General features: G+C 37.5%; 1 protein-coding gene across 4 annotated transcripts in view; it reads right to left on the bottom strand.

Moving 5' to 3' along the window:
• Nucleotides 1–1,008: 1,008 nt before the first annotated feature.
• The window catches only part of LIN28B (lin-28 homolog B), a 97,648-nt gene continuing 70,911 nt past the window's right edge, over nt 1,009–27,745 (bottom strand). For all 4 annotated transcript variants that reach the window (XM_070733277.1, XM_070733279.1, XM_070733278.1 and 1 more), the window contains one exon: nt 1,009–8,453. In XM_070733277.1, the coding sequence (XP_070589378.1) occupies nt 8,087–8,453 (367 nt within the window). In that variant the 3' untranslated portion in view covers nt 1,009–8,086. The remainder of the gene's footprint in view (nt 8,454–27,745) is intronic.

Raw genomic sequence — 27,745 nt, 5'->3', positions numbered from 1 at the left:
GTCTGCATTTTGAGGTTTGGTCTGACCACAAGAACTTGGCAGCTCTTTAAACCCCAAGACCATCACCAAAATAGGTCCGTTGGGCCCTCTATCTTAAATGGTTTAATTTTAGACTGAAATATATACTGGGAGGGAAGAATTTTTTGGTGGATTCCTTACCCAGGAAACCTCAATAAGATAGCCAAGAAACTGTGATACAAGCCCACTAGGACTCCAAGGTCCCTCTCACAATTACTGTTTTTGAACCACGTCTTGCTTAATCTGTACTTATACCTTTGATATTTTCCTGCCTAAATGTAAAACTTAGCTTTTCTCCACATTAAAATTCATTTTGTTTGACAGGGCCCAATGTTTAAGATTGTCAAGATCTTTTTGGATCCGGAGCTTGTTTTCTGGGGTGTTGGCTATTCCTGCCAGTATAGTGTCATCTTCAAATTTGATGAATTATCTTTCAATTCTCTCATCAAAGCCATTAATGAAGATATTGAAGAATACTAAAATGGAGCCTTGTGGTACCCCACTGCTTACTTCTCTCCATGTGAATGTAGTACCATTAAGGACTACTCCTTGATTGTTTTGTCAGTCAGCTACAAATCCAACTGGTGGTGATTTACTGGAGTAATCTGGATGCCATAAAAACCACCCATCCACCTTGTAATTTGTTGTATTCTAACAACAAACGTTTTAAAGGAGCAGGCATATATATAAAGAAATAAGGCCAATTTTCCTTAGGGCCATCCTTGTTGGAATTGGGACTATACTCTCATTGGATTTCTCTTTTGCTTAACAATGTTATCTGTGCAATGTATAAAATGAGGAAAAAATATTACAATAAAAGTTGAATAAAATAGGATTGTGAGTAATGTACATTTATAGAAAACATTAAAAGGTTGAGCATCGTATTCAATTTCAAAGAATGAATGATTAGTAAATGAGACAGAACCAATTTAGGGCTGTGCCCAATGTTTTTCCATCCAGCATAAACTTAAGACTCTCAGAAACTCTTGGTAAATGCCAATGTTATCTTTTATTTTTCATCACATAATCCTTTTAAACCTCAGTCAGAAATGGATGATTGATAGAAATAAACACTCAGCAACAGGCATTAAATGAAAGTATAAAATACAGGATATATAGAAAGACAATCAGTGCTTTGTTCCAACAAGACGAAGACAGTAAACAGGTAGAAACATGATCTTTCCCAACCCTCTCACCACTGTCTTCTTTTTTTAAAAATACCCCAAAATTCAAGTGACTTGTTTTTATTATATGTAAACAACATAATGAATTAAAAATGGACCATGAGGTAATCTATATCCTATGGAGGACAGGTTTAAAAACACTAGATAAAAAGACAATATTCAAGACACACAGATATTGTGTTCACTTTGGTCTCTGGTTATTTAATTCATTCACTAGAGTAATATACAAATTCAAGTCAATCTGATAATACTTGTCAGCCATATTCTTAAGAAGTAGGAAACTGAAAGAGGTAGTTGCTATTATAATGATTTCTCTTAGTTTGCCACTGTAGGTTAGCAATAGTTTAGAGCAAATGTCCTAACTCGTCTTATATTCAACTTCATTCTCAGTTTCTTAGAATGGACATCACATTGGACCTTTACGTGAGCAAGCCCGCGTGCTTGGGGAAAAAGCTTGATGCTTCCTTTCTGAGATACAAATATTTGGTCAAGAACTATTGATGCTGAAAATGGAGCTTAGATCATCAAACCCTTAAAACCCCAAATTTGCTCAACCACAGTACACAGGTATAGCAGAGTGAGGGGTCTGATTCATCTGCATCAGAGGGCTGAATTTATATTCACACTTTGCTTATTTTCAACATCTTTGGCCTGATGCAGGGCATTGTGAACAGTTTTTGAAGCTCCCTTTGTCAGCATCTTGTCGCCAACAGGTCATGATGGAGAATAACACTATTAGCCTATCTTCAAAAGGCTGATGATATAAAACAGAACAAGATACATTTAACAAGTCTTTAAAAGCAACCATAGGCAAAGTCATCAAATCTCATTAAAGACATCTAGCAAAATTAAATCCTGCACACATTTTCCCAATGACATTCATTTCCATCATAACAAAAGGGGAGGAAAAACACACATATATTCTTTTTGATAAACATTTCTCACAGATAAATTAATTTAAATTAGTTTAAGACTTAATGAGATCTTTCCCCTTTATATTTTTTCATACAAGTCACCAGGTCTACAACATTTTTATGGGTCTCTATCAGCGGTGGGTTGCTCCCGGTTCTGTGAAGCAGTAGCGCCGGTGGTGGAAGGCTCCGCCCATCCACCCGGGATGCTTCTGCACATGTGCAGAAATTTCTGCACATGCACAGAAGCATTGTGTGCGAGGGCGCAAACCAGTAGCAAAGGGTTTTAAAACCCACTAATGGTCTCTATCCACAAAATTACATAAAGGAGGTAACTTTAGGGTAATACTAAAACAAATTAAGATCTTTTTTACCGAGTAGCCTGCATTTAGCTAAAGAATCACATCCTTACAGAGCTAATTGTACAATCAAACAATACCTAAGTAATTGTCCTCTTATCTTTTCCCTCTGAGATTTTTTAAAAAGTTGCTAGTCAAATGTGCACAGCTCCTACTGTTTTCACTATATGAGACCAGTTCTGGAGCACAAGGGCCTCAATTCTAGGGCAAGGAGACAAAGAAAACATTTGTGCAAGTGAGGGTCCCTTTGCAATTCATATGACAGACTTGCTGTTTCAAGTTTTGGCGAAGTCACATTAGATAAGTTCAAAAAAAGGTTTCATAAAGCTCGATGCCAATGAGAGTTCAGGATGCTGTTGAAAATGACAGTGACTCCTAAATGAGGTGGTTTAAATAAAATATTTTAATTTTGCAGTTAAATTGTAAACTTTAAAAACTTTAAAGGTATTGGCATCTATCATTCAAGCATGAATTGTGCTCATCTATTTTTATTTTCATTTTCTTATCCACTTAATAAACTTTCACAGAGTCAAGTGTTGGTCTACTCGACTATTATGTCTTTATACTTGGAGGCTAAAAAGTGTAAACTAGGTTTGAACATACGCCATCAGGCAGCATTTGTTTAGTGATGCTCAAAGTGAGTGGGGCCAAATATTTAGGATTTTGTGTTTGTGCTTTGAGAGTGGGCAAGTTAAAGAGCAAAGCAAATGCCTTAAAAGCTTGCAGGTCTTTAAACCAAAAGCTTGGTAAAACTGACTGAAGTTATACCTTGTGCAGTTATACCTGAGGGGAGAAAGTAGAGTTATACTCCCAGCATCTTGGGGATTTTGGCCTTTGGCTGTAGCCTTCACCATGACTCTGAGGGCTAAGAGGTGGGAAGAGAGGTTTCTCCAGGCACTGTTCTTGAGCTCTCTCAATGCCCACCTTTCTCTACCTTGATGGGAGGCCTTTGTGCAAAGATCATGCTTGCCTGTTCACATCACATACAGGGTATCCAGGAATGGTTGCAGTTGGGACATCAGGCCACTCTTGCAGTCAATGGAACGGTGACTGTGATTTATTAACTCAGTCTCCTTATTTGGACACCATACGAGTTTAATTGCAGTCAAATTGCTGTTCACTAGTTAGAAATGGATTTTGTTTTACAAGCTATGTTTAAACCTGGTTCAGATGTCAATGGGAAGCATGATTTAACAAATAACACTCATCTTCCCTTGTGTCTGGGTCTGCAGACAGCGGCAAGGAAGGGAATGAAGGAGGCATACTGAAACCCAAATCTTTTTTTTTTTGCTCTGAGGGTGTCTAATTTGGGCCACGGGATTATTTAGGCCAGACAAAAACCTAGGGCTGAGCAGCCAATTCTTGCTAGAGTCTGCCTATTATCAAAAGCAATGAGGAGTGCATTATTTTGGAACAATATGGTTGTTCTATGTTCCTTCTAAACTGGCAAACATACTGAAATGGGATAAATATAGTATTGCTCTCACTAGCAGTCTGCTAGGTTGTTACATAACTGCTTATTTAGTTTCAGTAGATAATTATATCTTATAAACAGAGAGCAAGGAAAAAACTAACTATTTTCTTGCCATCTAGGAATAATGAGATAATTAGTTAATTCCCACATCTTGGTCCTTTCTTAGAGGGAAAACAAATTCCTACTGGTATATCAACAGCACCTATTTCTCTGTCAGCCAGGTAGAAAAAGTTAAATTTCAAGATAGACTCTAAAATCATTTCAAACAGATGCATCATTTTCAAAACTAAATATCACTGTAATATGTATACATTGCATAAGCAAGTTTTTCTTTTAAAGTAGAGGTATGTACCATAGAACCAAAAGCCACATTTATTGCTTCGGTGGTAAGTATGAGGTAGTTGTTTGCTGTAAACAGAAATAACTATATTCTTCCATATATTAGAAATTCAGGAATGGGGAGAGATTGCCCTGCCTACAACCCTGAAGATCAGCCATGCTTATAATGCATTAATTTCAGTATATGGAAAATATTATGCAAAAAATTGATATTTGCGTCATAAGAGACTCATTATTAAACAGAGGTAGTTATTATCATTAGCACATAATATGTATATAATAGCACGGTACATAGCAGTATCAAAGCATTTTTGTTTGGTCTGAACAAGCAAACAATCTGTAAAAGAAAAATAATAATTACATGTCATTTTCCCTGAGCAAGGTTCTTTGTCCTGAGAAGGATATTTTGCAATAGTGATCATATAAAAATAAAATGTAAACTTTTAACAAGATAGGTCTGCTATGCTCTCTTAGCAATTCGGTCTGTGGCTGCTGGAATTAATTTCACTCAAAAAAAAAAGAAAGAGAGAAAAGAAAAGTAGTTCTGGAATTTTAAAGTAGCTAAACAGAGAATGGCCAGTTTTCAAACCCAACATTTCCATATTACTCTCCAACAAAAGGTCAATAAACTTTGGTTTATATTTTCAAAGTGACCTTACCCTTGCCATTGTTGCTGTTTCATAACCCAGTTATTATACCTACTAAAAGATTAGGCAATGCCACTTTGATTTGTCTACATAACTTAAATAGGTTTACAATCCTTGCATAAGGCAAGGAAGTAGTTCTCTATACATACATCACATTCAGTATCGTCAAAACAAAAACAAAACAAAATCCAAAAATCCACCCAAATCACCCCATTTTGCACTGAGGTTCATTGAAAACTTCAGTATAGACAAGCAAAATTCTCCTTTCCCTTCAGCATTGCCATGGATTCCAAACAAATTTCCATAATCAGAGTTGGCCCTACCTTTAGGCCATGGAGTCATTTTCCTGAAGGAAAGTAGGATAGTGGCGACAGCAGTATGGTCAATATTTAGAGAGGGTTTTCCCTGCAGCTAATAATGTCCTCTCAGAGTCTACCTAAAACAAGCCCTGAGATTCTCAATGACTTAACCTAGGCATGTCCAATCCATGGACCACAGGCCACGTGCAACCCTGGAAAGCAAGTAATGTGTCCCCACAAAATGGTAAACTTTTAACATGATTATGTGATTTATATACATTAACTAAGCTATCTATTTTATTTGGAACCAAAGACAATTCCTCTTTACTCAATGCAACCCAGGCCCAGCCAAACTGTTGGACATCCATGACTTAAATGAAGAAAATCTGAAGATTTGGTTCAAACTAGGTTATGAAATCAGATCTTCTTTACTTATAGTTGCTTTTACATTAATTTGCCAAATAAATAAAGTGTTTCTTCAAGATTAATTTTAAAAGAAAGAAGCAATGGTCCATAGGAGTAAACATCTGGCTCGTGTTTCCTTTGAAGGTGTCAGCAGCTGCTTCAAAACTGGTGAAATGGATAAGAAACTAATTTTAGCTCATTCCTGGGAGAGTGAAAAAATTGTGAGAGTTTGATCCCAATCAAAGAATGTTGTAATGGATGGCACAGAAGCCATCTTGGACAACAAGATCCGATTTCAGGAACTTCAGAGAAAACCAGATGGTGCCCCATATCATAGAGTCTAGATGTTATCAGAACTGGCTTATTATTTATTTATTACTTAGATTTGTATGCCGCCCATCTCCGAAGACTCGTTGTAGTACCTGATCAACTGGAAGGGGTACGGCTGTAGGACATACCCTGGGAAGATGCTGAGGCCATGTACGCCCCTTATCTGGTCTGCTAGTTCCACTTCCAGGACCCATGGAAACTGGTCCATGGAGATGGGGGTTGGGGTGGGGGAGGCAGGCCAGGCTGGGTGGGGTAGTATAATGGATGCCTCGGAAGCTAGGTCAGATGACAAGGAAGAGCTGGCATCACAAACTTCCGATTGGGGTTCTGAGGAAAGTCTGAAGACCAATGGGACTATGAGTCAGCAAGAGCAGGAGGAGAGGCCAAGAAAATTGGAGGAGTGACTGGACAAGCAGCTGAGACTTGAACTCACTGGGTTTTGCGCTGGTTCCTGTGTGAGGTGAATCCTGGGCAATACTATTCAGGCATGACAAAGCCTCAATAAAGATTTCAAACCCTTGTGGTATATGCGCCTAAGAGCGGGACAGGTCAACTGTATGGTCAGTTAACTGGCTTTCTAATCTCCATTTCTAAAACCAATCCCCCAAACTCCAAGCATCTGGGCAACTCTTTAGGCTTTTAAATAATTCAGTATGTAGACAGACTGAAATTACTGCTACATTATATAGCAATTAAATAAGTGTAAGACTGCAATCCTATACACTAACTTTTTCATGAGCTTGAGGCCAGTGAGATCTTACACAGGATTGCACTGTGAATATTGATCTTTGGGAAGTCAAAAGGCCAAGACCCATTTCTTGGAAAGACCTATAGAAATCTATCTAGTGAAATGGACACTGAATTGGAAGATGCTACTGCTGCCACCACCACCATCGCTTTCGTAATCCTCAAGATTTGCACAAGATGAGTCCAATCAAGTTTTGTAAAAGGGGAGTCCAAATGGCATTTCAATATAACTTCAAACCATTATTTTAACATCTACATTCCCCCATACAATCACTTAACCTGTATATGTCATTTTGAGTTGATACAGTATATTTCAGATAACACATTCATTGTCTAAGGGGAGGGCAGGGAGAAAGAAAGAAAGAAAGAAAGAAAGAAAGAAAGAAAGAAAGAAAGAAAGAAAGAAAGAAAGAAAGAAAGAAAGAAAGAAAGAAAGAAAGAAAGAAAGAAAGAAAGGGGGAAGCGCCTTTAATTCTTGAAAACTTTGTGGCAATTCTGAGGCATCTATAAACCAAGGCGTTACCCTTTCAAGCTAAAGACTAAAAACTTCCATCCCCCATCTTTTCCACAGAGGTAATTACAATTTCCCTGAATTCTACAATGATGTATTGATTCATTTAGTACCGTGGTCATGGTGACTCTATACTCAGGGAAGTATGGTTACAATTCTTTGCCTCCCCTTCTTTCTCTTTTATAATTAAAAAAGGCAACATTAAAGAAAAAAAATTCATTCAAAACTCAAAACCATTACTTTCCATGAATTCGAGAAACATAGTATTTAACGTATACATTCAGGCAATGGGTTAGTCTGTACATCAAAATATCAGATGGTTTATTGTGACAGAAATGTGTTTCTGTGCAGTGGGTATACTGTATATGCTGCTTCCCAGATCTTGGATGGCCATGAAGAATTTTTTTTTAAAAAAACCCCACTACACTTCCATTTCTTATTAATTGCTGTTTAGAATTAACCAATACTAGAACTATTTCCCCCCCAAACAAGACATGGTGAAGATAAACCACAGAGAAGTCAAGCAGCTAAAGAAGCATAATCTTCCATAATTCTATAGGGCTGCTCTGGAAAAGAGGGGAAGAAGCCAAGAAAATATGCCCAACAATAATTTAGGCTAAGTTTAAAAATCATATGAGATCCTGATGCCCAAACTGTTTAGAAACCCATTAGCCATTAAAATCATCTGAAATATACTTGGAGTGACTGGTGTGCTTTGGTTTTTTTGTTTTCAAAAGACCTCCGGTCCACAACAGTAGTTAAAATGTGAGGTTTGTTGCAGGATAATACATGAGATTAATTCTCCTTGTGCTTGAATGAGGTAGACGTCCCAAGAGGTAATGAAAGGCAGTGACAAAGCTTTTTAAGTCTTTTTCCTTTTTTGAACTGACGGTCCCTTCCGGCTTTGCTCTTCAGGTGATGGAGAAAACTTACTTGAAGTAGCTTCTTGAGGTGACTTTCCTGAAGGCTGTAAGATATCTGGCCTTCCTTCCAGGGAATAGGATGGAGAAGTGTAGCCATAGGCTCCTCCTTCCCTTAGGAAGGTTGATGTAGAGGGCTGGGTGTCAGCTTCATATCTTCCCTGGTAACTTGTGGGCTGCTGTGGAACAGTTTTAAGTGGACAGTTTGCCACCATGTGCATGATGCTCTGACAGTAATGGCACTTCTTTGGCTGTGGAGGTAGAATACATTCCTTAGCATGATGATCGAAGCCACCACAATTGTAGCATCTGCAAAACACAAACAGGGGAATATATCCTTAATTGAATAGGCAGCTCACAAGAGAAATGTTTGATCCTAAACTTTAAAATCAATAGCAAAGGGGCTGGTGCCAAAGAGACCAATACCACCAAATTTGAAAACTTAAAGATCCCTGATGCTGTCTGAGTTTGATTGTTTGCTTGCAGAAGTTTCATTACCCAATTAGAATTAGAATTCTTTATTGGCCAAGTGGCCACATAAGGAATTTGTCTTTGCTGCATATGCTCTCAGTGTGTGTAAAAAGAAAAAAATACATTCATGAAGAATCATAAGGCACAACACGTAATGATAGTCATAGGATACAAATAAGCAAATAAGCAATCAAACAATCAATTAGGTAACTTCATCAGTGCAAATTTGGAATTGTTATAATATATACTGCTTTTGGGATACTATTTTGGAAAGCTGCTTTCTAATATTCCAAGGTATTTCAAAGAAGTTGACAAGACTAAATACATTGGAATAAGAACCAGGAAGCATGTCATTTTTTGGAAGTATAAATGAAAGGAAAAGAAGCAGTGTAATGGAACTTCTTTGTTGTTTCTAAATGACCATCACAAGGAATTGGATTTAATACCTAAGAAACTGACTGCATCAGCATGGCAAACATCCATCAAGGTAGGCTTAAGTCTATACCAGTGATGGCGAAACTACGCGCAGAACCATTGGGGCCATGCTCCAGAAAAACTGAACTTCTGGCTTCTAGCACTCATGTTTGCCCGACAATCAGCTGGCACGCATGCATGCACCAGCCAGTTTTAGACACTGCTATGAATGCGAAGGGATTGTGCTCCAGAAAAGCCGAACTTCCGGATTCTGGCGTGTATGGTCACCCATCGATCAGCTGGCCGGCGCACATGCACACACCATTGTTTTGGCACTGCCATGCGCCCAAAAGACAGTCGATTGTCACATGTCATGCAAGCCAGAAACCTGGAAGACAAACAGGCAAGACTGTGCATGCTGGGCAACATGGTTTCATGTGCCACTTTGGGCATGTGTTCCATAGGTTCACCATCATAGATCTATACGAGTCTCCGGAGAGGGGCGGCATACAAATCTAATTAATAATAATAATAATAATAATAATAATAATAATAATAATATACAGCAGTACATTATTGGGAGATTTGCACAGTCTATTCAGTCCCCTTTAGTCCATGAGTAACAAGATAATAGTCTAAAATGACAGAAGCTTTATTAAAACATCAATAATAGTCAATTTATGCTGGATTCTACTTAGAATACTCAATAAAATTGTGAGGTGTAAAATATGCAAAAAGGTAATAGTAGTAGTAGTCGTCGTCCTAGATAGGCTGCATAATAGTACTGATATTGAGAAATATTGGAATGTTTATTGGAGACTATTATGAATTGCATAGCTTCTCAAAAGAGAGTCATGAAGGATAACTATAGTAAGAGAGGGAGGGAAATCAATTAAAAGAGATGCATCAATTTGTTGTCACTGCCAATTTCTGTTTCACAGAATGTTTTTTTAAAAAAATCTTAAGAATAAGAACAGCCTATAAGCAAAAGTTAAAAAGTTCAATAGTCTGCAGTTGCCATTTCTTGGATTTTAAGATAAGTTATTTATTTATTTAAATGTATTTGTATCCTGCCTTTATTATTTTTACCAATAACTCAAGGCCACACCATATCCAACATACATCCCTTTCTCCTCTTACGGTAGTTCACCACAACAATCTTGTGCAGTAGGTTGGGCTGAGAGAGTGCCTGGCCCAATGTCACCTAGCAGTTGGCTTTCACGGCTAAAGCAGGACTTGAACTCACAGCCTCCTGCTTTCTATCCTGGTGCCTTAACCAGTAGACCAAACTGGCTCTCATTCTCAGGCTTTTTATTCCTTTCCTCTTTGCTGGAACCACCAATACATCATCATATCTTGCATTTCGGGGGGGGGGAGTGATTGAGATCTCACAGAAAGGGTTTTTCCAAAGGGGGGGGGGAAGAAAAGTTTTAAGAACCTCCTGTGAAATGCATTTGGTATTTCAAATGCTTTGAGTAATTAAAAAAAGTAATTTTTTTAGCAAATTAGTCACAGGAAAAGTATTACTGTGAGAATATTACAGAGTTCAAGACAAATCTGTGTGGGTTGTGGATGTTTTGAAAATGTCTAAACCAAGATAAAGGAAATGATTTTCTTGTGAATGAGTGTACCAAGATAATGGCAATAGGAAGGACAGCTTGCTGTGATTCATTTATCAATTATCGGTACATTCACAGATATGGATTTGCATCTGTGCAGAATCCCTCATCAGAGCTCATCAGAGCTAAAAATGTTGGCAAGAAGACCCCTGCTCCTCTCTGCATTTCCATATGGCCGTGGGGCACTGCAAACTTGGGGGGAAGAACATGGTTGTCAGCCCATCAAATCTAGATTGTAGGAAGCTTTTTCAAGGTCCTTTGTAACTGTTGAACAGTCACTAAACGACTGATCGTAAGTCGGGGACTTTGTGTACTACACCTCAGCTATCATGATAAGATTTTCTGTGCTAAGTAAAACCCATGTATGCAAGGCAGAAACAAAAAGTCACGTAGGGAAAAAAAAGATAAAAGAAACATACTTCCAAAAATTATTATTTTGTGTTATTTTATTTTTATCTGTTTCACGATAACCCACTAGAGGGCAGCAGCCATCTGATCATTCCCCTCAACCTTGAAGTGCTTTAAACTGTTATTTCAAAAATTATTGTCAGAGAGGAAAAGAGAGGTCATTTTAAAAATGTTTTAACAAGTTTTAAAGATGAAGAAAGATATGATCAAGATCATATTTTCAAGAAATATGCTTATTACCATATACGTTAACCTCTCTCTCTCTCCCGCCCTGTCTGTCTGTCTGTCTGTCTGTCTGTCTGTCTGTCTGTCTGTCTGTCTGTCTATCTATCTATCTATCTATCTATCTATCTATCTATCTATCTATCTATCTATCTATCTATGAAAATTTAAATAAAAAATGTCAGCCTCTAAAGGAGAATTATTTGCAACTCAGGGTTGAAAAGAGGGAATCACCAGCAGTAAGCTTAACTCCAAGATCAACATCCAACTAACCACCAAGAAGTAAACAATACCCCAAATCAAGGAATTGCCAAAAAAAAAAAAAGCCAACAGTAAACAGCCCAACCAAAGAATCTTCAAGACTACTCCCACCAATACTGACACTAGGAATATACAGTAAACCAAGTACAAACACCAGGCCTTAGTAGCACCAATGATGTTATCTAGTCTGGGTAATAAAGTATCTGTAAGAAAATCAAGCTCAGATAGCACCAGCCTCATATTGTTTATGCTCCTGTAAGAGCTGTAAGTTTTCAAATATTGCTGAGCAAATGTTTTTGAAGCCATAGGAGCTTTCCAAAAAAGCAGCTTTTCCCCATTCATTTCAAGGGAGCTTGCAAATTACTCTTGTACAGTGGTACCTCTGCCTACAAACTTTTCTAGATAAGAACCGGGTGTTCAAGATTTTGTTGCCTCTTCTCAAGAACCACTTTCCACTTACAAACCCGAGCCTCCAAATCTGTAACTGGAAAAGGCAGGGAGAAGCCTCCATGGGGCCTCTCTAGGAATCTCCTGGGAGGAAACAGGGCCAGTAAAGGCAGGGAGAAGCCTCTGTGGGGCCTCTCTAGGAATCTCCTGGGAGGAAACAGGGCCTCCACCCTCCCTGTGGTTTCCCCAATCACACACATTATTTGCTTTTACATTGATTCCTATGGGAAAAATTGCTTCTTCTTACAAACTTTTCTACTTAAGAACCTGGTCACAGAACAAATTAAGTTCGTAAGTAGAGGTACCACTGTATTTTATAATGAAAGAACTAAAAGTTACAAAACCAATGCGGTAGGAAGAAATGATGTCACAATATAGCTATGACTAGGTGAATTTTTGCATGAACACGAAAAAGAAACAAGAGATTAAAATAATCTTATTTGTCACACAAACTTGGTCTGGGAATAGTCTATTCACGTTTTTAGATGGACTATTTGGTTTAGTTGTGTTTTACGGTTACAAGAAAGAATTCCTTTCATAGATTTGTTGAAGCCTGAAGTTCCTCCCCAATCTTTTCTGGGATATAATTTTCACCCCAGAATGTTTTGGGTTAGGCCATTCAGTTTAGCTTATTTCTTTTTCAGACCCATTTTTGCAGAAAGATTTGAATGGATGAAAACATGCCTCCTTTGGAAATCAGGAAGTTCTCCCTAAGCCCAGCTGTGAATTCAGAGAGTAGGGTATTCCCTATAAATGCAAGTTACAATGATGGATGTAGAATATAATTACACCTCCTTGCAAGGACCCTAAATGCTCTTGTCTAGTGGGTGCCCTACCCCATCTGAGGTGTGGTGAGCAGCTTCCCCAAAAGGTTTTGGGGTGGGGATCCTCTTAGACTTCCCTACCTAGTGAGGTATACCACGTGCCATTTTTATTATGACTGATGACTATTGGACCATATATAAGTATGTAATATAAAGTTAATTACAGAAATAGGAAACATTTCTATAACACAGAAGCACCTCATGAGTTTAAATGAAGCTTGATGATCATGTCTATCTATCTATCTATCTATCTATCTATCTATCTATCTATCTATCTATCTATCATCTGTCCATCCATCATCTATCTATCTATCTATCTATCTATCTATCTATCTATCTATCTATCTATCTATCTATCTATCTATGAAACATTTCTATAACACAGAAGCACCTCATGAGTTTAAATGAAGCTTGATGATCATGTCTGAATCAGCAATTTTTTTGCAATCCTCTTCAAAGGAAGCCTGGCTAGCAGCTGATTGTGAGCTAACTGTGAACACAGGCTTAGCGCTATTCCAAAAGCACTGCTAATCTGGAACTGTGCAACTCCACAATTGTATAATGCTTTGCCCAAAAGGAGACTATGATGTTCATGAAAACCTTTGTGTCAAACAGAGCAAAAACTGATAGCCAAACAGCCAAGCTTGATGCTTGGTTCCATCCCATTTAAGGAAAATGACTTTTGGGTATTTTCCCTGTAGGGGAGTGGGGAGAATAAAGTCAGGATATTTATCAATCTCTATAGGGTTCCTTCTATATAAAAGTCAGCATCAGACCTTTATCACTTTGGCTTTCTACATCTCTGTTCACCTAAACACATCCCTGCCATTCATCTGATTATGTTGATTAAAACAAGATGAGGTATGTTCAGTTGAGACAAAGATCTGCAACTTTAAATGCTCAAAGAACCATTTGGACCCATTTTCCACAGGGAAAAAAACCACTGGGATCCACAAAATCTGGATGGACATGGCCAACTCCACATCACTCACTCCCACCAGTCACATGACCCCAACTCATGCCTACCCATGTGGTCATTAGGCAGAGAACCAGTTATTTAAAAACACCAGGAACAACAAAACCAATCAACTTCCCTCCCTCCCTCCTCTTCCTTCCTTCCTTCCTTCCTTCCTCTCTCCCTCCCTCTCTCTCTCTCTACCCCCTCTCTTCACTGCTCTCTTCTCTCTCCCCCTCTCTCTGACTCTCTCTCTCTCCCCCCATTCCATCTCTTTCTGATTTAGTCACTTTTTCAGAAAGCCCAGTGAGCCTTTTGGCAACTTTTTGGAAATCCAGGCTGGCTGAAGAACAAGAATGAGCCACAGTGGAGGTTTCCCTCCTCCTCTTCCACCTCCACCTCCTTTGATAACCCCCTGGCCAGCAATGGCAGGACCAAGAGTGTGCACACAAGGGGGAGACCCTTCTCAAGCGAGTGGCCGGGCTCAGCCAAAGCGCAGCAAAGGCATGCACAGGGTGGCCGGCTGCTCACTTGTGAGTCTCCCCACTCGTGTACGCCCTGTCACAGCTAGTCATGGAGTTGTGAGACAAGGAGGGGGAGGAGGAGGAAAACCTCTGCCACAGCTCGCATTCATAAGGACATAAGAAGAGTCATGCTGAATCAGGCCAAAGCCCATCGAGTCAAGCCTTCTGTGTCACACAGTGGCCCACCAATTGTACATGGAGATCTTGAGCAGAAAGAGAAGGCAAAGCCCCCCAACAATGATACTCAAGGGAATCCTGCCTGCCTCAACCAACATAGAAGCAGCACATGGACATCTGTTTCAATAACCACTGATATCCTTGGCATCCATGAACCTGTCTAATCCTGCCTTGAAGCTATCAAGGCTGACAGCTGTCACGACCTCTTCTGGAAGGGAATTTCATAAACCAACGACCCTGTGGATGAAGAAATATTTTCCTTGATTTGTTCTCGCTTTTTTACCTATGAGCTTTAGGGAGTGCCCACTTGTCCTAGTATTGTGTGACAGAGAAAAGAATTTTTCTCTATCTACCTTTTCTATCCCATGTATGATTTTATACACTGCGATCAAGTCACCCCTTAAGCACCGTCTTTCAAGGCTGAAGAGACCAAGGCATTGCAACCTGGTTTCATAAGGGAGATGCTCCATTCCCTTGATCATTCTTGTTGCCCTTTTTTGCACCTTTTCCAGTTACATTATATCCTTCTTGAGGTGCGGTGACCAGAACTGTACACACTCATTCCTCAGCCACCCTGGATTTCCAAAAAGCTGCCAAGAAGAAAGAAAAGAAATAGTGAAGAGCCCCAAGGAGAGCTCACTGGGCTTTCTGAGAGAGTGAGAAGACAGATACACTCAAATACACACAGACAGACAGACAGACAGACAGACAGACAGACAGACAGACAGACAGACAGACAGACAGGGCAAGGATACCAGCTGATGGGTGAATGTCTTTAGCGAAGGTACTGTGGCTTTTTCTGAGCCTGACCTCTAGGGTGTGTACATTCATTCATTCATTCATTCATTCATTTATTGGATTTGTATGCCGCCTCTCTCCGTGGACTCAGTTTGATGGGGCCAGCACCCTTTACCACTGCCCAGAGGTTCTTAAAGCTGTGGCTGAGCGTTGCCTGCCCATCCTCCTTTCCATCTTCATCCCCTCCTTCAGGATCCCATTCCCACCCTGCCAGCCCTCATGTTACTGAGGCAGGTGTCGGTCACAATGTGATCGGCCAATGTCTTGGGGCGGAAAACAGATCGCGCATCTCCCCAAGCAACTGAGGCTTGCCAAGCACCACAACAAGGGATGGAAGAAGCCCTGGCTGCTTCTGCATCCCCCACTGTCACCATTACCTTCTCAGGCCAGGCAAGGAATGACTGGGAGGGGAGGGTGAGGCCAGCTAGGGATGGGACAGGGAGCTACAGCAGAGGGCCCAAAGAGCCACATGCAGCTCAGGAGCCGTGGATTAATGACACTGAGTTAAGACAATTTAAGTAAAGAATTCTGTTTTGCTGGGCTTCTTGATGGAAAAATATAAAAATAACCTTCTTAAAAATTAATTCTATTCAGGAGGAGGAAGAAATATACAAGGTTCAACAAAACAAAGTCTTAGCAATGAATTTAAATGAGGCCAGCTCATTTTTTTTAGGCCCACATATAGACATAAGCACATGTATTGCTCCACACATTTTCCTTTAAATGTGTTGAAAAGTAGGCTAAAGGGCTTCATCAGCAGAAGAGTTAGAAGCCATAGACAAATCTATTTAATAAGTCACTAGGATAGGCACGATGTTACTCAATTTAATTTTTTTACCTTTCCAATTGATCAAAAGCCAGCTAGACCAGGGGGCCTCCTCGTTTTGTACATATAGATGGATATGTATTAGTTATCCATCATCTACTTATGCACTGCTTGGAAAGAAACACATTTTCTAAACTCATTTGAGAGTCTAATTCTCCTTTGAACTTTTACATGAAGAATATTGTGATTAAGATTTGGAGCCTATAGTTTATTACCATGAAGCAAGTTTGTAGTGGGTGCATTCCATTACACTCTGCATGCCCTTGTTTATAAAAGTCTTATCAATTGTGCACTTCTTATCCAATCACACCCTCCCCATGAACCTAAGGCTCATAAAAAGCAGAGAACTAATTGCAGGCACACAGCATCACAAATGTATTACAAATAACAAAGCACCATTCATGAAAGTGAAGATATGTATTCAAATTGGAGTTTTAAAACACCAGAGTTCTCAGTCTGTTTAACTGAGTTAGTTTATTTTACATAGAAAATCCTAAGTAGGACTTTTGATATACAGTACTTTACAAAATATGCTCCAGACATGACAAAGTTATTTCTGCTTATAAAAAATCCTTAATGTTGTAGCAGAGCACTAAAATAGGTATTTTATGATTGATAAAACAGGTGAAGATCTTTTGTGTTATTGCCTTCCCCACCAAAAATGTTATAGAATAGATAGTAAGATATAATATTCAGTACAGATAGTCCTTGACTTGTGATCACAATTAAGCCCCTAATTTCTATTGTTAAGTGAGACAATTAAGTGAATTTTGCTTTATTTTACGACTTTTCTTGACACAGTTATTAAATGCATCACTGCAGTTGTTAATTTAGTAATAGTTAAGTGAACCTGGCTTCCTCATTGACTTCGCTTTTCAGAAGGTCACAAAAGGTAGATCACATACCCTGGCAGTCATAAGTGTGAAAACTGCTTATAAATCACTTTTTCAGTGTTGCCGTAATTTTAAATGGTCATTAAATGAACTGTTGTAAATCAAGGACCACCTATATTATTCTCTGTACATGGCAAGCCCTATTTGCAGTTTTGTGTTTCTGGAAAATATTTTGGAAACCGCCTTCCTCTGACAAATATGTAGAAAGCTTTGAATCAAATGTATATCTTCTCAGATATGTTTTTCCTCTTCTTTTGAAAAGCAAACAGTTCCTAAATAGTATGAATACTAGAAAAATCGCCAGTAAAAATTTCCTCAGTTTCTGTTACTGATAAATGGATTGTAAAAGTTCTGAGGAAGGAGATTCTAAGAGGAATCTAACTAATTCAAATGTTCTAAAAAGATTAGGGAGCAACAAAGTAAGTAAATAAAGCACTAAGTAAATAAAAAAAAATATTTTACATCATGCAAGTAGTTTCTAAAAAAATACTCTAGTGAGGTAAGTGAGTGTCAAATGAACATTAAAGAGATTTTACTGCCTGACCACACCTAATCTGATATTTCCTTCTGCCTTTAAAATGATCTTATAGTTTTTCTGTCACTCAAGGCTGGCTATTAATTTTTCACACTAGTCCTTCTTAAATTCAGACATCTCGGGTAAAATCTCAAAATATGTTACTGAAATGCTTTCCCCTATTCAAAATCAATGTTCCATCTTAAATACGCATTCAAATTGGAGTTTTAAAACACCAGAGTTCTCAGAGTTGAAAAAGGAAGATGGAAGACAAAACACAAACTGATGGGCATGTAGATTTTACTGGTTTTCCACCTTTTTATAAAGCCATTTTAAATGTTTATGGAATAAGGGAAAGCTTTAAAAAAAGATGAAGGAGATAAATATGTTTTATTAATAGACACCATTCTGTTTTTGTTTTTTTTAAAGAATTCATAGTTTCAAAAACAAGAACCTGGCAACACACTGCTGGGGATTAAAATAACAGCTGTACTTTTTAATAACAAACTGCCCGTTTTAAGAATTATAGTGGTAAAAGTCAAATAACTATCACATTCCCCCCCCCACTTTTCCTTCAGTAAATACAATTTGCACCATTTTAAACCTGTATTAAATGATAGATAAATCGTTTTCATGGTTCAGTCAATCCCTGAACCCAATAAGGATTAATCTAGGTGTGCTTTACAAAACAGAATCTTTTAACTTTTTGTTTTTCCTCTCTGTGAGATTAAATTCATGTTACGTTCTAATATTTTCTTCCATATACTTACCTTATATTAATAGTTCTATTATGTGTGTGTGTTGAAAAATATAACAGAACAATTAATATGTGCTTTACAATTAATCTATTCCTTTCATCTATCTTATATAGAATTATTCAAATCTAACATATAAGTGACCAAATCTGTCAAAATATGCAGGCAAATAGTTGTGTACAGTCTTATCTGAATTAAGACTTAAAGGCGGTTGATTGCTTTTTCTTTTTCTTTTGTAATGCATTTGTGTTTGTAAATGGGGAGGGAGAATTTTTATTTTCTTTCAGCACTCAGCAAGGGTTAAATTTAATTGTCCACTTTTTCTTTCTTTTTTTGCACACTATTTTTTGTCAGGCAGGTATATATTCAGTACTTAAATATACATGCACACACAGGTCCATAGGGCATGATGAATGAAGGGACAAATGAATGAATACACAGAGAGAGAGGGGGGGGGGAAGGAGGGAGGGAGAGAGAAATAACCTTGTTACCCTATGGATAGATACTATGCCATCATAGACAAAATGATAGCTTGCCTTAAACAATGGATTACTGTCTCCTCATTCTCCTTCAAACAAAGATTCTCTATAGATATGTCCACCGGACTTCATACAAACTACTGTGATCAAAAACATATTTCAGCAGATATAAGGAAACAAATATTTGCAAATTTGGAAATTATCAAATACTTAAGAGAAATTGCCATACAAAATGAAAAATAGGTCTACCAAAATACTGCTTCTTACTAAATGACTTTTTTGGGAAATGTGGAAGAACAAAACTTTAATAATGTGCGTTTCTTTGGTTTGCTGCTAGAAATACAGCTGTATAGAGTTTGTTTATTTATTAAATATTTATCCTGCCCTTATTAGGAAAAAAAGTATTTTTAAAAGTCCATGGGCATTGTTATTATAATTGTGGAATTTAGAAAAAAAGAAAACCAAGATTAAAATTAAGGGGCGTGCATAAGTGCACTAGTGTGCCTTTTGTCCCCGTCCAATTGTCTTTCCTTTATCTCATATATTATATATTTTCTTCCTTTCGTATATCTTCTCCTCTATTTTTACATATTATCTTTATATATATTACTTCATGTCTATTCTCTTTCATATGTATTGTGTGTTGGACAAATGAATGAATGAATGAATAAATAAACAAATAAAATGGACAAGAAGTAAAAAGCCATAGTTCCTATTTGTGCCATGTCTATTGTTAGTCCTCTACTATAGGAAGTCCTTGACTTACAAGTTACAACCATTTTTTATTTTATTTTTAATTCTATTATTAGAGTTGAAAGAGACCATGCAGGTCATCTAGTCCAACCCCGTAAAGAAGAAGACCCTACACCACCCCAGCCAGATGGCAATCCAATCTCTTTTTGAAAGTGTCAAGTGTTGAGGCTTTCACGATCTCTGCTGGCAAACCGTTCCACTGGCTGATCGCACTAAACTGATTTGTTTAGTGACTGAAGTTACAACAGCACTGAAAAAAGTGAAATATGACTGGTTTTCACACTCATGACACTGCAGCATCTCCACAGTCACATGATCAAAATTTGGGCACTTGGAAACTGAGATGTATTTACAATGGTTGCAGTATACTGAAGTTGGGCAATCACCATTTGGGACCTTGCCAGCAAGCTTCCAACAAACAAAGCCAGATTTCCTTCATGTTTATTTAACAATTGCAGTGACTTGATTATCAGCTGTGAGATAAAGATCATAAAATGGGGCACAACTCAACATCTGTATCTATACTTATTTTTCACATGTTAGAATCTATGTGCTACTGCAGCATCTAGTAGCAGGAACTGATTCTGTAATTGTTACATTCTATAATAATAATAATAATAATAATAATAATAATAATAATAATAACAACAACAACAACAATAATAATAATAATAATTAAAAAGTAATAATTAATAATAATAATAATTAATAATTATTATTATTAATAATAATAGTTATTATAATAGTTATTATATTGATAGCAGCAGCAGCAACAACAATAACAGAGTTGGAAGGGACCTTGGAGGTCTTCTAGTCCAACCCCCTGCTTAGGCAGGAAACTCTACACCACTTTAGAAAAATGGTTATCCAACATCTTTAAAACTTCCAGTGTTGGAGCATTCACAACTTCTGGAGACAAATTGTTCCACTGATTAATTGTTCTAACTAACAGAAAATTTATCCTTAGTTCTAAATTGCTTCTCTCCTTGAGTAGTTTCCACCCACTGCTTCTTGTTCTACCCTCAGGAGCTTTGGAGAATAGTTTGACTCTCTCTTCTTTGTGGCAACAACTGAGATATTGGAACACTGCTATCATGTCTCCCCTATTTAAACATTTCCATTTAAACATTTCACATTGTCTCTCTCCCCTCCCCACTTCAAGAAATTCATGTTATTTTTTTTTAAAAAAAATATTCACATCTGTGACAGACTGTCTTCTGCTGTTTCTTTTAACAGGTTTGATGGTGGGTTACCCAACTGTACAACATCTGTTTCAGCTGACCCAGCCAGCAGTTACTCTTCAAATAGTGCAAAATATGGTGGTGGTTGTTTTTTTGGGAAGAAATAAAAACAGTCTAATCATCTATAGAAAATATGCACTGATATTTTACTTTAAAAATCATTCTGGGTGTTTTTGCAGTTACCACTGACCTTGACAACTGCCACACAACATTTTCAAACAATAGGTCATAAAAAGATGGCATTGAAAACCAGGTTTTTGTTTTTGTTTTACATTTTTCATAAATAAGTAAAGAAATACACCCAAGCTCAAGTTATTAGGTCTGCCATCTATTATGTCAAAGAGACCCGTGAGCAGAAATTTCCTTCCTGATAAAGCAAACAGTGTTGTTCTCTAAGGCAAAAAAAGAGATGAGAATCTTCCCGCAAAAGAAGCAACGATTTCCTAATCAGGATCTGCACACTAATTTTTAAGCTTTCTGTCCTTGGCCCAGCATACTGCAAGGACATTGTAGTACTTACTAACTGAAAAACTATTATGGAAATTGCATTGTTTCAAAATCCTGATCCCTCCAAGTGAAGGGTGCTGGATGTAACAGGAAATTGGTGGCATTTTTACACGGCTGAATTCCTTCCCTTTTATTAACATTGAGTTCTACTGCTGTTCATCATAGACCTCTGCAATCTTGCAATCTATTTTTTTAAAATTATTCAAAGCAACCTCCTGCATGGACATGCTGCTTGCATTTTTAATACCCCTGGATCTGAACAAGGCACAGCCTTGTCTCCTTATTTATTACTAATAGCACTGCTTTCCATGAAGTATTGTCCTTGTTTTCAATTTTGCCTTCAGAGGTTAAGCTTGATGCCAAAAAGCTGCCTAACTTCCCTTCCTAGAGTGACTGTGGTTTTGTTAAAAACTTTAATGACAAATGTTCATTTAGTATATATTTTCCTACCTTATTTTCTGTTTATCGGTAATCTGGGCTAGTAGTCTCTTATTTGAAATAACTGCCTATAGTTGATAGCTGTGGTTTTGGTTCTACTTTAGACCAAAGGCTACTGATATCTGTCCCCTTTTTAAAGGCTTTTTTTTTAAATTAAAAAAAGACTTCCAGTAAAAATAGAATAAGTAATCAGCTTTGCAAGTCAACGACTAGCTTTTTATGAAAAATGCAATTAAATCTTATTGATCTGTATATGGCAACTTAAGTAAATAGTTGTAGATATATCTTAAGGCCATCAGAACTTACTGACATTACTTTACTTTACTTTACTTTACTTTACTTTACCTTACCTTACCTTACCTTACCTTACCTTACCTTAACTTACTTACTTACTTACTTACTTACTTACTTACTTACTTACTTACTTACTTACTTACTTACTTATAAGACTTCTGTAACCTCTTGTCTTAGGAAACACAATTTCAGTGGCTCACAGCAGTTGTATAAAACCAAGCATCATTTTAGAAAAGGCTATTAAACCTGCAGTATAATGAATATAACCTTTCCTGCAAGCAATACTTCTATCTTATAATCTTCAAATTCCAATACAGTAATCCCTCGCTATTTCGCAGTTCATCTTTTGCGGATTTGCTACTTCACGGGTTTTCAAAGGGGTCTTAAATCCATTAAATCCATTGAAAATTTTAAATCCATTAAAAATTCATAAAATTCTTCTACAGTATTACTGTACTCTATTAAAGAACTAATAGAGGTAGTAATGCGGTAGGATATCACATGTAGTTCCAGCTGAGAAACATTATAGCATGACTGTTTAATGCAAAGGGTGGATTTTAAAAATCCAAATACTCGTTAAATACATAAAAAAATATCTTTCCTCTACTTCACGGAAATTCATTTTTCGAACGCATCCCTCGCGAAAAATGAGGGATTACTGTATACTGTATCCCATCACATACATACACATCTTCCGCCTTTATTATTTTTATAAATAACTCAAAACGATAAGCATGTCTAATGCTCCTATCTTCGCCACAACAACAATCTTTGGAGCTAGGTTGGGCTAAGAGAGACTGACCCAAAGTCACCCAGCCAACTTTCATGCCTAAAGCAACACTCGAACTCATAATCTCCCAGCATCTAGTCTGGTGTCTTTAACCACTAGACCAAACTCTGCCTTCCAAAAGTTCGGGAAAGTGGAGGACTGTCAGAACTCAAGGGGAAGGATGTTCCATAGGGCAGGGGCTTCCATGGAAAAAGCATACTTCCTAGATCCTGCTGATTTTTAAAGGAAGGGATACGAGCATGCCAAATCTATTTAATCTGGTGCAATGGGCAGGTACAGATACCTTCAGAGAATGGAAAATCCTGGAGATTTTGGTTTTTAATGTACAATCAGAAGCTTAATAATATTAAATGTCTGAGTTTTAACTTTCCTCCAAGACTAAAATATGAATGAAAGACAGATAATAAGAATGAAGATATTCTAAACTGAAACAATTCACAAAGTATGGATTGGGATAAACAGACTTGCTGTTTTTGAGAAACATGTATCCCCTCGCCCAAAAGAAGCTTAAAATTTACATTATAATGTTTCCAGACTACATATTTGCCTGTGACCAGAAGTTCGTGTTGTAGCCACATTCAACCACAACAACAAAGCTCTTATCAGGCTGTGCTGCCTTTAAGCATCTCCTATAAATCTATATGATGCCTTATCTACATCTCCTCATGCTTAGGTCTTCAATCTTGCTGAGAAAATTGTTTCCTGATCTTAATTATTATTTTTCTTTTCATAAATGACGTTCACAACCAACAAAACCTAGACAGCAAGTAATAGCAGTAAATAAATATGCACATACTAAAACCCAAATTGAAACCCTTATATGCAACTTCCGCTATCTTTTTCTCACTTCATCATACAGTAATACCTCACGATACGAACTTAATTGGTGCAAGGAGGAGGTTCGTAAGACGAAAGGTTCGTAAGACGAAACATTGTTTCCCATAGGAAACAATGTAAAGTCAATTAATCCGTGCAACCAAAACCCCCCCCCGCAAAAAAACGGCTTTCGGCGACTGCTGGGAAGCCGCGCGGCTGTTTTAAAAGGTGACAGCCGGCCGGGTTCGGGGGGGTGCTGGGAAGCCCCCCAGGTCGGCTGTGACCTTTTAAAACAGCCGCGCGGCTTCCCAGATGTCTCCCGAAGCCGAACGCGGAAGTTCGGCTTTGGTGTTCGGCTTCGGGAAACAGCTGGGAAGCCGCACAGCTGTTTTAAAAGGTCGCAGCCCGCCTGGGGAGCTTCCCAGCAACCTCCTGAACCGAACCCGGGGTTCAGAAAAATTTTGCCTCTTCTTACGAACTTTGTTTGAGTTATGAACCGGCGTTCGGGAGGCTTCTGGGAAGCCCCACCGCCCGGCTGTCACCTTTTAAAACAGCCGTGCGGCTTCCCAGCAGTCTCCGAACGCCGGTTCGTAACTCGAAAAAAGTTCGTAAGAAGAGGCAAAATTTTTCTGAACCCCAGGTTCGTATCACGAGTTGTTCGTAAGACGAGGGGTTCGTATCTTGAGGTACCACTGTATTTGAAAGTCATGAACTGAGAATGCTTAAAAGTTCAAAGAATCTTTGTATTTACAATGTAGCAAATACTAAATTTCCTGGGAAATTATGTTCTAATACTGTGATGGCAGAACCATATCGGAAGGCATGCGAGGCGTTGCCCTTGGTCAGCTCCAGCCAGCTAATTTTCGGCCTTGGGGAAAGGGGTTTCGCCCTATGGAGGCTTCAGGGAAGCTTCCCTGAACCTTTGGACTGCAAAAAACTGGCAAACGGGCAAACTGGAAGTTCAGAAAAAAAGACTTCTGGTTTGCCCATTGTGCTGTTTTTTGCACTCTGGGGCTTCAGGAAGCTACCCTGAAGGCTCCGGAGTGTGAAAAACAGCCAAACCGGAAGTCCATTTTTCTAAACTTCTAGTTTGGCCTTTTTTCACCATCCCCGGTTTCAGTGTGACCTGTGCGCATGGGCAAGAACAGTGTGTGCATGCACAGGGGGGGCAGTGGGGGGATGTGCATGCATTGCGGGGAGCAAATGGGTATGGGAATATGCATGCGTGCCAGCACAAACACACACATCGTTTTGGTATGCGAACCCAAAAAGGTTTTTGCCATCACTGTTCTAGTAGATCAAGAATAGCCCTCCATACTGAAACCAAACAGCATCTCAAGTGATTTTAATGAAAGATTTCAAAGACTTTCAACAGACTTTTTAATTTGTTTATTTGTTTTTGAGGTTAGTTGGGGGAAAGATTAGAAGTAACGTGATAAAATATTACTTTACTGAAAGAATAGTAGATGCTTGGAACAAATTTTCAGCAGACATGGTTGGTAAATCTACAGTAACTGAATTTAAACATGCCTGGGATAAACATATATCCATCCTAAGATAAAATACAAGAAATAGTATAAGGGCAGATTAGATGGACCATGAGGTCTTTTTCTGCCGTCAATCTTCTATGTTTCTATGTCTTTAAGCAATGAATTATATACACTCAACACAAGAATATTCCTGAGTCCTTCAGGATTGGGCGGCATAGAAGTCAAACAGTCAAACAAACAAACAAACAAGTAAACAAATAAACAAACAAACAAATAAATAAATACAAAATTGGTTCAGTTGTGAAGATATCAAAAGGCAAAACTCTGTATTTAATAATTTGAGAAGGCAATCCAAAAATGTTGATCCAGCATCACATTTGCCTGTCATGTGCTCATTGTTTTGTGAAATACATGAAAATGGTAGATTGATATTTTAAGCAGTTTATATGATGGGGGAGGGGGGACTCCAAAGAAGCTCCTATTTTCCATTTATTTATTTATATTTACTTTTCACATAGTTTTATATCACCAGTTTTTCAACTCTAAATGTGTTTATTTCAGTAGGCTTTTCTTTTGTACAATTGCAGAGATGTCAATGTGGAAAATATATTAGTATGTGGAATGAACAGTGCAAGTACATCACTAGCATGCCATATATCACAGTATTTCCCTCCTTATGTTTATTTGTCTTATGCTTGCATACAGCAGAAGTAAGTTTTAGTTTCATTGATACAGATTACACAAATAAAATGGGGCATACCAAAATGTTACTCTGATTTTAACCAAATTTGTTCCCATGCTGGCAATATTTCTTAGAAATATTTTTAAAAACACATTTTACATTTAGTCACTAGTTTTAATTAATCCTCTGCTGTGTCAGTACCTTTAATTGGAGGTACTGTTGGGCACATGGGTAAAGAGGATTTATTTAAACTCTTGATTCAGAATGGCTTATTACGTCTTTTTTCTATAGATCTTCACAATATGCTTCTATTGTGAGTGTGAACCACTTCATGCTTTCACAAACCTCAGCTATATTTAGCTTGGAAATGTATGTCATTGTAAAAAAAATCATTTTTCAAGAATGAATTCTTTATTAACAAATCATACTTCCCTGTGTTTTAAAGTTATACTAAGAATAGAACTGTATCACCAAAATCAAGCAAAAAAAAGGGCCAATTCATCAAAATCAAGCAAAATGGTTTTACTTGCCCCCTTTCCTAAATTAAAATGCCCAAGTAAGTGGCATAAGAAAGGCAAATTGACATTTCAAAAATAGTACAAAATTATGTGAACAAAAGCTGAAATTTACAGTATATATTGTAAAAAATATATATTTAAGCCATTCTGCAATTTCACAAATAATCTTCAAATTTTTGTCATGCTTAGGTTTTAGTTTTAAGCCCTAAGCCCCTTTAAAAATCTTTCTGAAACAATTTTTAAGAGTTTAACATTTTATAAACCTCAGTGGAAAGATATTAACATTACGCAAAGTAGAAATGGTCAAATCTAGCTAATCTCTTACTTTCCATACATCTCTCATAACAAAAACAAGTCACCCCAGATTATTGGGGGAAAACCCCCCAAATATTTGAAGAACATGTAACCTCATTTTGATAACTTGACTGAATCAGCTTCTTTAAAGACACCTTGAAAAAGAGATTTAGGATAAACTAATGAGGACCATACAGTGGAAAGTTTGTTAAGAAAAACAGTACTTCAATTATCATAATGATTTCTTTTAAAAAATACCTTGATTTAAAGTTAAATCCAAATGTAACACAAACATATTAAATTCTTTTAAACAAAACCCATGACCTATTTATGAATAGCAACTTTTAAGAGACTTTTTCTTAAAAAAGAAGAAGAAGAATTAACAAGAAGGGAAGTGGCTACTTTAAAAATATAATCTAACTATGCTGGAAAAATCACCCAATGTTTTATTACACCTACTGCAAACTTTTTTCTAGACTCCAGGAATGGCATATTGGCATTAGGTTCTATGATATAAATTTGTATATTTTCAGAATTCTCTGGTGCTTTTTTTATTCCTTTTAATAATGGAAGCTCTGCTGCTTATATTTTTATCAGATTATGACCACTATCAAACCCATGGACATTTGTTGTTGCAGAAACTAATACTGTAATATCTGTTAGCTCAGGAAAGGTGCATACAAAAACTGAAGCTTGATTTAATTAGGAATTTTTAAAAGGTCGCTGTTTACAGTTATTTATAAAATGTATTTATTTTGTAAGACTTGACGTATTCCATTATACCATGTAATTCTGCTCTATTTAATTGGCTTTTCACCACATGGTGAGACTAACACAAATATTTCTACTTACAGCAAAAGAGGAAATGTAAGGAACATTCCAAGAATTCAGATCACTTTATGTATCTTATTGCATTAATCCTTGTAATTCTCTTGAAAGGCTTCCAACTGTCTTCATCACACTATATTGCAAATCAGAGGGAAACAGGAAGTCTGTAGGGAAACAGCAGCTTCCCAAGGGCTATTTAGCAACATTATGACAGATATATTTAATGTGCACAAGAGATCAGCTTTAATTTATGTAACTTATAATAATTTCCAAACATTTCAGCAGGCAAGCCATTGTACACTATAATTATATCATTCAAATTTCGAGAGATAGAAAAAAAGATACATTTTTGCATATAATTTG

This window comes from Erythrolamprus reginae, chromosome 1, assembly GCF_031021105.1.
Source record: "Erythrolamprus reginae isolate rEryReg1 chromosome 1, rEryReg1.hap1, whole genome shotgun sequence".
NCBI classification, from domain to species: domain Eukaryota; kingdom Metazoa; phylum Chordata; class Lepidosauria; order Squamata; family Dipsadidae; genus Erythrolamprus; species Erythrolamprus reginae.
This window is presented reverse-complemented; position numbering and strand designations above follow the sequence as displayed.